Genomic DNA, 13,065 nt, shown 5'->3' with positions numbered 1-13,065 from the left:
TTGGTTGTTTTTGAATATAGAAGAAAGAACAGCAAATCCACCAGATAGGGAGTGTTTACGATCACAGGAAAAAACTATTTCTCTGGTTGTTTCCTTTTGCGAAGTCTGAGTAAGTAAATAGCATTAATCCAACTGTACATTGCAGAATGTGACTACACTGCTCCAGGGCCAGGACCGTACTTCAGTCGTCATTTCTCTTTAACTCCCTAGCCCAGGGCTTGTCTTGTAGTAGCTATACAATAAATGCTGATGAGTGAGTGGTGAATGAATTGACTTAAAGTCAGGAAAGAACAGGATTGAGGATGAACAGACCAAAACCCATCTCTCACCTATAAATACATTTATTAATACAATGACTGTAGCTGAATTTCTAAGAAGGCAGTAGCACTTTGGGATCTTATTTAAATGTTGTGATTTATAACTTTTATAATAAGATGTTAGTTTTTCTAGTTCTAGAACTGAGGAAATATAAGCTCCAGAATGAGCAGAATCAGCACTCCCAGCAAAGCCCTTCTACTGGGTGCATGTGTGTAATTCTGGCAAAGAACCTTTGTGGGCATGTGAGACATTCCCCCCAGCTCTTGAAAAAAGTCTTGTGTATTACTTCTTTACAAATGGCTTTTAGGCTGGGTGCAGTGGCTCACGCCTGTAATCCCAGCACTTTTGGGAGGCCGAGATGGGTGGATCACCTGAGGTCAGGAGTTCAAGACCAGCCTGGCTAACATGGTGAAACCCCCTCTCTATTAAAAATACTAAAATTAGCTGGGCATGGTGGCACACACCTGGAATCCCAGCTACTAGGGAGGCTGAGACAGGAGAATCACTTGAACTGGGGAGGCGGAGGTTGCAGTGAGCCGAGATCATGCCATTGCACTCCAGCCTGGGTGACGAGTGAAACTCCGTCTCAATAAATAAATAAATAAAATGGCTTTTAAAAATTGTGCGTACATCTTTTCACAAGTGCCTCTTCTTGGGTAAGGTCTTAGACACAGGAAACTAGCATTATTTGTTGCCCATAACTTGAGAGTTTGTTTATGGTTGGCTTCAGTTTGCTGCTGTTTATTGCTTCCATACTCAGGCCGTGAACTCCTGTGGTCCAGGACTAGTCCATTTGAAATAGTTGTAAAGGTCTAATTTTCTTTACAATTTAAATTAATTCTTAAATGTATCCACTAATCTGCGTCTTTCATAGCCATTACCAACATTTTACTATATGTGAGTCTCTATGTTTGGTTTTAGGGATAGAAAAAGGCTCTTACTCTCAAGAGTGTGAAGGCTGTTTGAGGAGACAATTATGTAAATATGATAAGACAAACTTAAATGCCACCTGATTAGTACAGACAGTGCTATGCCTTCAGCATTGTTCAAGCACTGCTCTTGGACTTTACATGTTTATAAGTTAAAATTGTAGAATGTTGAGGGCCGGGCACGGTGGCTCAAGCCTGTAATCCCAGCACTTTGGGAGGCCGAGACGGGCGGATCACGAGGTCAGGAGATCGAGACCATCCTGGCTAACACGGTGAAACCTCGTCTCTACTAAAAAATAAATTCAAAAAATTAGCCGGGCGAGGTGGTGGGCGCCTGTAGTCCCAGCTACTCGGGAGGCTGAGGCAGGAGAATGGCGTAAAACCCGGGAGGCGGAGCTTGCAGTGAGCTGAGATCTGGCCACAGCACCCCAGCCTGGGCGGCAGAGCGGACTCCGTCTCAAAAAAAAAAAAAAAATTGTAGAATGTTGAATAAACAGGAATGGGCTTTAAGGAGCATGAATAAATGGGTAGAAATGGAAATAATAGATTTTAGCTAGGCCTAAGAGTTTTTTTTTCTGTAAGATATATATGTATGTGTGTGTGTGTGTGTGTGTGTGTGTGTATAGGTTAGAGTCAAGAAATGTCTCCTTTATCTTTAGTATTCATAATTTCTAAAACATTTCCTTATGTCATTTTCCTTAGTAGAAGTGATTCCTTTACATAATATGAAGGGCAACAATGAAAACATTTCAAAAAGTTTTGGTCTAGTGAGATCCTGTTGAAATGAGATTTTTTTCTACAGATTTGGTTTTATTAAAGGCCACATCAACCTCTCAAAATTTATGTAATCTTGTCCAAGCATGGTGGCTCAAACCTGTAATCTCAGCACTTTGGGAGGCCGAGGGAGGAGGATTGCTTGAGGCCAGGAGTTCAAGACAAGCTTGAGCAACAGAGTGAGATCTTGTCTCTACAAAAAATAAAAATTATCCAGGCATGGTGATGTGTTCCTGTAGTCCCAGTTACTTGGGAGGCTAATACAGGAGAATTGCTCGAGCCCAGGAGTTCGAGGCTGTAGTGAGCAAAGCTATAGTGAGCTATGATCGTGCCACTGCACTCCAGCCTGGGCAACAGGGTAAGACTCAGTCTCTCCCTCTCTTTTTTAAAAAATCTTTCCTACACCCTTCTAGTAGAAACCTAAGAACCCTATCTCTTCAAATAAAAACCACTAATAAAATCTAAGCCTGAATTATGAATATCAGCTTTTTATTAAGGGTTTCTTTCTTTTGAGTGGGATGATGCGATCTCAGCTTACTGCAACCTCCACCTCCCAGGTTCAAGCAATTCTTAAATATATCCACTGCCTCCCAAGTAGCTGAGATTACAGGCATGCACCACCACACCCAGCTAATTTTGTATTTTTTTAGTAGAGATGGGGTTTCACCATGTTGGTCAGGTTGGTATCGAACTCCTGACCTCAAGTGATCCACCTGCCTTGGCCTCCCAAAGTGCTGGGATTACAGGTGTGAGCCACCGCACCCGGCCGAGAGTTTCAACTCTTTTCTAGTCAATAACGTTAGAAGAAAATGACATTCTGGGGTGAAAATAATCCATAACATTGTTCATGCAAGTATTTTAAATTCCACTGCCCTAATTTTTAAAAGTGCCATTTTTCAAAAAAAGTTCACTGAACTTTTTTTTTTTTTTTTTTGGGACAGATTCTCGCTCCATCGCCCAGGCTGGAGTGCAGTGGTGCGATCTCAGCTCACTGCAACCTCCGCCTCCCGGGTTCAAGCGATTCTCCTTCCTCAGCCTCCCAAGTAGCTGGGACTACAGGCGTATGTCACCACACCCAGCTAATTTTTTGTATTTTTAGTAGAGACAGGGTTTCACTGTGTTAGCCAAGATGGTCTCCATCTCCTGACCTTGGGATCTATCCGCCTTGGCCTCCCAAAGTGTTGAGATTACAGGTGTGAGCCACTGTGCCTGGCCCACTGAACTTTTAAAATTGGTGTATAATGTACCTGTATTAAAGCATCCTAAAAATTCAGTTGATCTAAAATAGAATAAAATTTTTGAGTGAAAATGCTCACAAATTATTTGAAGCTATTCTTAGTCATTGTCTGCCAGGAAACAAAGCTGCTTAATTTTGTTTCATTAGCCAGGTGGGTATTTTTGATTTTCAGTTAAATGTTAACAAATTTTCAATAGTTTGATACGTTATTAAAATATATGAGTATGGTAACTGAACACTAATATTATAAATGAAATAAATGGATTATTTTTAGTGTTCTAAATGGGGTTCAGAGGCTAATACCTTATTTTGGGTAAGTGCTAAAATTCTTCTAGGTATAAATCATTTCCTACAACTTACTGTGTTCTTAAAGAACTGAACAGTAAAACAAATGGGTTCTGATTGGATTTCAGTTGGATCTCTGGATTCCTCTGACCATTTTCCGGAAAGATAAGTGTTGTGTTCTCACTGAACCTAGCACCTGGCTCAAATAGAGGGCTGCTGAAAGAATCCCACTTGAAGAAAACCAACCGACCCAAGGAGCCAAGGAATGTTTGTGTATTGTAATATGATAAAAAGGAAATCAGGCTAGGTGCAGTGGCTCACCCCTTTAATCCCAGCAATTTGGGAGGCCGAGGTGGGTGGATCACCTGAGGTTAGGAGTTTGAGACCAGCCTGACCAACATGGCAAAACCCTATCTCTACTAAAAATACAAAATTAGCTGGGTGTGGTGGGGTGTGCCTGTAATCCCAGCTAATTGGGAGGTTGAGGCAGGAGAATGACTTGAACCCAGGAGGCGGAGGTTGCAGTGAGCTGAGATCACGCCACTGCACTCCAGCCTGGGTGACACAGCCAGACTCCGTATCAGACAAAAAGGGAATCAAGTCCAATAATTTCCTTATCCTTAATCCTTCTAATATTGTTGCTACAATAATGGTTGTTGGTTCCCCACTTCTGGCTTCATCTTTTTGGCTTTTTCTTTCCTTTTTTTTTTTATTTTTATTTTTGAGACAGAGTCTCTCACTCTTTCTTTAGGCTGGAGTGCAGTGGTGCAATCTTGGCTCACTGCAACCTCCGCCTCCCAGGATCAAGTGATTCTCCTGCCTCGGCCTCCTGGGTAGCTGGGACTACAGGTGTGCGCCACCATGCCCAGCTAATGTTTGTATTTTTAGTAGAGACAAGGTTTCACCATGTTGGCCAGGATGGTCTTGATCTCTTGACCTCGTGATTCTCCTGCCTCAGCCTCCCAAAGTGCTGGGATTACAAGCGTGAGCCACCGCACCTGGCCGTTTTTTTTTTTTTTTTTTTTGAGATGGAGTCTTGCTCTGTTCCCCATGCTGGAGTGCAGTGGCATGATCTCAGCTCACTGCAACCTCCACCTCCTTGGTTCAAGTGATTCTCCCACCTCAGCCTCCCGAATAGCTGGGCTTTACGGGTGTGCCACCACGCCTGGCTAATTTTTGTATTTTTAGTAGAGACAGGGTTTCACCATGTCGGCCAGGCTGGTCTCAAACTCCTGACCTCAGGTGATCTGCCCACCTGGGCCTCTCTGAGTCTTGGGATTACAGGCATGAGCCACCGCACCTGGCCCAATTTCCCTAAGCTATTTTTGTAAAAGTAACATTATTTTTGTATTAAAATATTTTGAGAAGTTTCCTAAATTTTGAAATAACTTCATAAAAGGATTTAAGCTGAATAGTAAGTTGATCTCTTTCCAATTTGCAGGGTGATGACATAACAAGATTTAAAAAATGTGATTTGAGAATTAAAATAATTAGGAAGATATGCTTAGACCTAAATATGGGAAATATAGGAGAAGGCTCAGTTCTAACCCGTCAATTCCCAAAAACATTCAGCTTTGGGATGTCTAACTTTATTTTTGTCCTTGGTGGTTTCCTATTTAGCTGGACAATCTGTGTTTATCCACTAAAGTAGCTATAACTTAAAATATTCATTTTATTTTTAGAAGACTAGAATCCAGTAGGTTGAAAAATGGGGACAGGAACAGAAAAGTCTGCAACACAGATGCTTAAAAAGCATCTGTGAGACGAGAAATTTGTGAATGGCAAACTGCAAACTAAGCTTTTCCCTCTTTGTATTCAGCTTGGGCAGGTCTTTGTTAGAAATTCTCGTTCAATTTTAATCCAAAAAATTGTAGAAAACCTGGAGTCCAGAAAACAAAACATTAATTCTGCTAGGAATAAAGTGGCATAATCCACTTTGAGAAAGCAAACCAAAACATGAAATTGTTTTGAGACAATATGATTGAATTTAACAAGGAGCCCAAATTATGGAATCTCAGGCTCAGATGCTGTGTTAAGAGGCATCATCAACATGATGTTGAGCGAACATCTGAAGGTAAGGATGGTGGCTTGTGTTCTGCAGCACAGCACACCTGTTTGTTTACACAGGTGAAGTAATCAAGAGTGGGCCTTGAACAGCAAAATGGAAAGACAAATAGAAATATACATCTCGGCTGGGCGTGGTGGTTCACACCTGTAATCCCAGCATTTTGGGAGGCCGAGGCAGGTGGATCGTCTGAGGTCAGGAGTTTGAGACCAGCCTGGCCAACATGGCGAAATCCCATCTCTACTAAAAAAATACAAAAATCAGCTGAGCATGGTGGCACACACCTGTGGTCCCAGCTAATCGGGAGGCTGAGGCACGAGTATCACTCAGAACTCCTTCAATCATCTACAGGTAAGATCACTTTTAAAAGTCACATTCAGTCTACCTGGTAATATAAATATTTTGTAGACCTTGATTCTCCTTCCCTCGAGTATGCTTTATGTGGCCGTGGGCAAGTCACTTTCTGTAATACTCAATTTCCCCTGTTGTAAAATAGGATTGGTATGATTTAATCCAAATAATGCAGTAACAGCTCAGTCAATAATAGCAACTTACATTAAAAGGAAAAAAAGACTTAATAATAAAATACAATTTATTAAAGGAATCATGTTTACATAGATACAGAACATCTTTTCTCAGATATTTCAACACCATAGCAACACAAAATTAATTTCTTCATGTATAAAAGATGTGCTGAAAGCTGCATGCCTCATCAGTTTTTATTTTATTGGTTATGGCTATAGGTGACATCTTTCCATACAAAAACAAACTGCACAGCATCACATATAGAGTACAGACATCTTAAGTTCATTCACAAAGTTAATTTTTCTAAACTGCCCTTGAAAAATTTAAATCTTTGCTCAATTCTAAACATTCAACAAAACTAGCTTCCCAAGAAACAAAAATGATACCCAATTTCTTTGCTTTTCTAGAAGTAACTTTCCATTTGTTCATGTATTTTGATATGTTATATTCCCCACCCAAATTAAACCCCTTGTTAAAAGAACAACCTACTTCAGGGTCAGTCTAAAAATAAAGTGTACTAGATTTTGGAGTGTTTTTCAAATATTTTTAAATATTTGCCACTTATGGTTAAAACATATGTAAATAAGAACATCATGTGAGTGTAGATAGGCACCATACTATACATTCCTCTCAGAATCATTTCTAGAATGTGTATAATCCCGGCGTTAAGTGATGGTGGGAATAATTTGCCTTTAAAAGCCTACAAATTAAAAGGGGAAAGATGCTAAGCTAGATGCTGGTTTTCTATAAAGATGAATTTGTGAAAAACTGTTTTATGCCCTAGAAATACGTAAGCCTGGCATTAGCTGATGGCACATTCTAACATTTTATAACATTAAAAGAAATCAACTCCACTGGATGAAAGCCATGATGATATTTTTACAAAAGCTGTACCCAGGAATCCACCCAATGTCCTCTCTTCCATTGGCATTTTTCTCTTTCATCAACAAAGGCTCTACATATATAAATGAGTTGCTGTGATCTCACCATGGAGCAGTGTTGACTTGATGTAGCGAAGTATTAAACGTCCTCCTTGCTCTCTTTGCCCTCAACTAAGTTTCTGTTCGTTTTTGGCATGGCAGATTCTCTGCTTTCATCTTGATTTCCTATCTCACTGCATGACCATCTTAGAGCTTTTCCAATTCAAAGTCTGGGTTTTTTTCTCCTGAAGGTCAGTCTAAGGAGGCAGCCACCTATATGACATGATGTCAGAGGACTGGGAAGGACCCACACTCATCTTCCCGAGGCTCACTGACCTGTACATAAGGTTTATAATTTAGGTATACCCGCCATAAGTAACATCTGATTAAAGGCATGAACTCACTTGAGATCCACTCTCAGAAACAGGTTTAGAGGGGAAAAGAAAAAGAACATTGGGAGCTTCAAAGAGGAAGAAAAGGGCCACAGAACAAGAGGAAGCTGGGCCTATAGCAGTCCAGCATGGTAAGGGGCCAACAGCTGGCTTCTAAAAAGTAAGGGGTTAACACAGTCATCCTAATACCACCTCCTGAAATGCTGAATTTTCTCTCAGCTAAGTACAAATTTCTATTTTCAGGGACAGCTTACATAAATCAGAATTATATTTTTAGAAATCTTTAATCATGAATTCCTCTCTAAATTGCAAAATCTGTTACAACTTCCAAAGGAACTTTTTTTTACAATAAAGACAAAGATTTGGGATTTGCAGAATCTTCTCGCCTAATTAAAAACGAAAGAAGCTGTAAATATCCAGAACTTAATAGATGTATAAATTATAAACAAAACATGTCCTTGCCCCAAGCTATTTAAATTACATTCCTATAGATACATCCCATTTATGAGGTAGTCCGATTCCTCAGATGTAATGGGACGAGCTTTTTTCAGTTTCTGTTTCACCAGTCGTAGTCGGCACGCAACCATGAGAAGCAGCAGGGCAGTGATAGCCAAACCCAGCGCCAGGGGTAGCACCGCACCTTGAGAAGGTTAGACATGAAGAGGGCAAGCCAGTGATTAGTCACAGTGACAGCTACTGGTCACTATATGATAAGCGCTTTTCATGTACTATTTTATTTCATCCAAACAAATTGGTATTAGTTTTACCACTGTTTTGCAGGTTAACTAAGGTATACCGAGGTTCTGTAATTTGCTTATTTGCCTAGGAGGCTGTAAGTTATAGGTTCAGGTCCCAAACCTAGACTTTTTTTTTTTTTGAGATGAAATCTTGCTCTGCTGCTCAGGCTGGAGTGAATTGGCTCAATCTCAGCTCACTGCAACCTCCACCTCCTAGGTTCAAGTGATTCTCCTGCCTCAGCCTCCCAAGTAGCTGGGATTACAGGTATCTGCCACTCTACCCAGCTAATTTTTATATTTTTAGTAGAGACAGGGTTTCACCATCTTGGCCAGGCTGGTCTCGAACTCCTCACTTCATGATCCACCAGCCTTGGCCTCCCAAAGTGCTGGGATTACAGGTGTGAGCACCGTGCCCGGCCAACACAGACCTCTTTAAAACCAAATTCTGTACCAGCTTCCTACAAAATTTGAATGGCATCAATGGGTACACATATTACCATCTGATCACTCTTACATCCAACTGAAATAGGCATTCTCATCATGAATTTTTTTTGTGTAGTCATCGACTATATTTATGGATTCATACATGATCATTCTTCAACTAACTATGAACTAACTCCTGATTTCTTGTTCTGGTTAGGGCTTAAGAAATTTATTTCCTTTCTAAATCCAGGGAACTGACTCAGTCAGTAGAACCTTTGTTGAAAACTAACTTCCAAATATGCTGGCGTGATTTTGGACGTTAAAGGAAAACATCTCTTTAGTTTTTCCTGTGAGGCAGATCCTTGACACCAGACTAGAAGTAGCGAGGCTTCCAGGAGTCTGGAAGGACAGGGTGTGCCAAGATCAGTCTTTTTTATCTAGCTTAGCAGGCTCTATTTTTAGTCTGATCTACTCTGTGGCCAGGCCGGGTCTAGAGATGACATGGTGGAACTGTTTTTAGCTGTAGGGATCTTGCCGACTGGCGGAACTAGAGGAGAAACATCTCCCTTGTGTAGCTCATTCTATAACATTTGCTCTCATTTATTCATTCATTCTGCATTCATTAAAAGCCTTCTTCCAGGTGCCAGACACTGAACTAAATGCTGGTAATCCTTTTATTCGTAAATAAATACCACCCCCCGCAAGATAAGCTAATGCCAAGAATACCAGCTTTATAGGTGAAATCATTGATTTCTCACAACCACCACATAAATTGGTGCTATTATTATCCCCATTTTACAAATGAGGGAGGTAAGGTATCAAGAATGAAGTGAAGGCCAGGCACGGTGGCTCAGGCCTGTGATACCAGCACTTTGGAAGGCAAAGGTGGGCAAATTGCTTGATCCCAGGAGTTCAAGATCAGCCTGGGAAACGTGGCGAGATCTTGTCTCTACAAAAAATTATTAGCCAGTTGTGGCATGCACCTGCAGTCCCAGCTACTCGAGAGGCTGAAGGAGGACAATCACCTGAGCCCAGAAAGTTGAGGCTGTTATGAGCCATGATCAGGCTACTGCACTCCAGCCTGGGTGATAGAGTGAGAGCCTATCTCAAAAAAAAAAAAAAAAAAAAAAAAAAAAAAAAAGTGAAGCTGGGCACAGTGGCTCACATCTATAATCCCAATGCTTGGGAGGCTAAAGCAGGAGGATCACTTGAGTCTGGGAGGTAGAGGCTTCAGTGAGCTCTTAAATTATACTCCAGCCTGGATGACAGAGTAAGATCCTGTCTTAAAAAAAAAAAAAAAAAAAAAAGAGAAAGACTGAAGTGACTTAGGTCTAAGATTGTTAAGTGGTAGAGCTAGTAAATAACCCCAGACAGGACAGCCCCAGGGCCTGTGGTTCTAACCACTATGGTACTCTGCTTCTGCAAAATGTAAATGAGACAGTTTTTGAATGACTAAGTCTGGGTAGACAGACATTTAAATGGGAAAAAATGCAACAAAGTGTTAATGTTACTATGATAAAATTATGTATGAAGCATAGATGTATTAATAAAATCGGTGGTCCATCTATCTGGTCTGTAGGATTTTTGCTTGAGTGATTTTGATGTATGATAGAGACTGTTGGGTGGTTGAAGGAGATAAGTTTATTTTTTGACATTTTCAGATTGAGATGCCTACAGGCGGTCAGGTGGAATTTTCTCTTAGGTTTTTGGATTATCTGGGCCTAAATATGTGGGAGCCTTTCTGCATAAAGGTGGTAGCTGCAGTCACGGTAGTGGGTAGGACAGCCAGAGAGAAAGGAAGAAGGAAGGTGAGCCAGGAACAAGGTCCTGGGAAACACCAGCATTTAGAGGGCAGACAAAAGAAGAGGACCAAAAAGAACAGAAAAAGACCAGTCAGAGAAACAGGAGGACGACCACTGTAGTAGGGAGTGGGCTTTTGGAAGCTGAGGAAAGAGACTAGTCCAAGAAGAAAGTCCTCAGCTGAATCAAATGCTAAGGAGAGGTCAAGTGAGGTAAAGCCTGGAGAGCCCACTGGATTTAGCAATTAGTAATTCATTTATGGTAGGACAGAAGAGGGAGGATGTTACTTTGTTTCTTTACATATTAAGAAATCTGAAGGTGATTCCAGTCAGGGGAATGAGCCAGTAGAGAAACAGATGAAAAACGTGGGAGAGCTAGGAGATGATGAGCAATGCACCTGAGGAAATCAGGGGCTATATCCAGATCAGGGAGAGAGACCTTGGAAAGAGGGGACCCCTCTTCCTTTAGTATTGGAGGAGAGGAAGAGGGGTGAATGCAACCAAATGAGTTTTTACATTTGGGGGGCAGGTAGCTGAGGAAGTTCACTCCAGACAGTCTTGATTTACTGGGCTTAAATCTGGTCCCAGGTATAGGTGGCAGCCTCTTGAAGACAAAAGGACCTGGAGCTGATGACACACTCACGGCACTTCAACTCTGGTGTATTTTTAGAATCCCAGGTAAAACTCCTGAACAAGATTCTCAAGAACAGTTTGAAAGTGTCTGGGTGCCGGAGGAGGGGATGGGAAAGCTGCTTTAGAGACTGTTAGGTATCAAACAAAGTTCTGGAAGAGGCCAGCATTCCTCCAGAGAATTGTGAAAGACACAAATCGGTGATAAACCTATGGACTGGCATTGGATTCTACAGCTGTCTCATTCCACACACAGCAGCCCTGGAGGTGTCAAGACGGCTGCCTGGTCTCTCCATGTCAGCAGTTTGGGGCCTCAGTAGCTACTACTGCCTCCTAGTCTCCATCTGATGAAAGAAGTTCTGACAAGGCTAAGTGGCCCCAAGGTGTCATTCTCCCTCCACCTTCCTATAAGGTGCATGTGTTACAAAGGAACGGGACAAAAAAAGAGACTTTGGTCAATACCCACAGAAACCCCAGGAACCCCAAATCATTTCTCACCAATTGGACTGCAACACCCAGCCCCAGTCTAGGGGACTTGCTTGAAGATGAGCACAAGCATTTAGGCTAAAGGGTTAGGAAGCTGTGGTTGAAGAGGCCAATCCCAATGCCGGGGCTCAGGTTTAGCTATGGTAACAATGAAACAGACAAGATCTGGGAAAATGTTCTATTTGCTAAGTCAGATATGAGGCTGCTGAATGGTCTGATCTGACTCCTGTTTAATGCTTTTATGACAAGGAAAATGAAATCTCCCAAAAGTACTTGCCAGAATATTGAAAACTATTCTTGACTTGTAATATTTAATTGGCTTAGTTTGGATAATTTGAGATTTACAACTTTCTAGCTCCTTCTAAAACACACCAAGATGGTATTCTCAGTAACCAGCTAGGGTGATGAATTATGTATTCCGTTCATATGAATGGGGGTGACATTTAAAATATGTAACAGGCTGGGCGTGGTGGTTCACACCTGTAATCCCAGCACTGTGGGAGGCTGAGGCAGGTGGATCACTTGAGGTCAGGAGTTTTGAGACCAGCCTGGCCAACATGGCGACACCCCATCTCTACTAAAAATACAAAAATTAGCCGGGCATGGTAGCATGCGCCTGTAATCCCAGCTACTAGGGAGGCTGAGGCAGGGGAATCGTTTGAACCCGGGAAGCAGAGGCTGCAGTGAGCTGAGATCGTGCCACTGTGCTCCAACCTGGACAACAGAGTGAAACTCTATCTCAACAACAAAATTTAAAAAAATATATATGTAACAACCAGAATAGGCAACAGTCAACTACAGCTGAGACTCTCTGGATACATATGGGTGGAGAGGCAAGAGGGGGGCTGGTTTCCCTCTTCCCTTGATAGGGCACAGGGCCCCTTTTATTCAAATATCTTGGGACAGGCTAAGTCTAGGAGGCCAGCAGACCAAGGGGGTCACTCACGTACTTGACATCTGGATTATTCTTAGCTATCTTTTGTTTAAACATTATATTTTCATATTGTCCTGATATTATTATTATTTTTTGTTTCTTTGTTTTTTTGAGACGGAGTCTCGCTCTGTCGCCCAGGCTGGAGTGCTGTGGCAGGATCTCAGCTCACTGCAAGCTCCGCCTCCCGGGTTCACGCCATTCTCCTGCCTCAGCCTCCCGGGTAAGCTGGGACTACAGGCGCCGCCACCTCGCCCGGCTAGTTTTTTGTAGTTTTTAGTAGAGACGGGGTTTCACTGTGTTAGCCAGGATGGTCTTGATCTCCTGACCTCGTGATCCGCCCGTCTCGGCCTCCCAAAGTGCTGGGATTACAGGCTTGAGCCACCGCGCCCGGCCTGTCCTGATATTATAAATAGGGTAAAAAGAAAGTTTTCTCAATGTTTATAACTTAAGTTTGTATTTTATTCTCCTAAAGCTTCTTTCAGTCTGTGGGATTTAAGACTAAAGCCTGCCTTTCTACAGGATGGTGTCCAAAGTCTTTTCTTGCTAGTTAAAATCAACCAAAATTAATGACATTATTGTATTCTTCTTCCACTTAGTAAATATTCTACTTC

At 41.8% G+C, this 13,065-nt stretch overlaps 1 protein-coding gene across 2 annotated transcripts in view; it reads right to left on the bottom strand.

Annotated features, from left to right (window-relative positions):
* Nucleotides 1-6,182: 6,182 nt before the first annotated feature.
* LRP11 (LDL receptor related protein 11) overlaps nt 6,183-13,065 on the bottom strand; it is a 43,443-nt gene continuing 36,560 nt past the window's right edge. For both annotated transcript variants that reach the window (XM_033235092.1, XM_033235093.1), the window contains exon 7: nt 6,183-8,085. In XM_033235092.1, coding sequence (XP_033090983.1) covers nt 7,931-8,085 — 155 coding nt within the window. In that variant the 3' untranslated portion in view covers nt 6,183-7,930. The remainder of the gene's footprint in view (nt 8,086-13,065) is intronic.

The sequence above is a fragment of the Trachypithecus francoisi genome, unplaced genomic scaffold, assembly GCF_009764315.1.
Source record: "Trachypithecus francoisi isolate TF-2019V2 unplaced genomic scaffold, Tfra_2.0 Lachesis_group15, whole genome shotgun sequence".
NCBI lineage: Eukaryota > Metazoa > Chordata > Mammalia > Primates > Cercopithecidae > Trachypithecus > Trachypithecus francoisi.
Note: the sequence above shows the minus strand (reverse complement) of the source record. Positions and strands in the feature narration are given on the sequence as shown.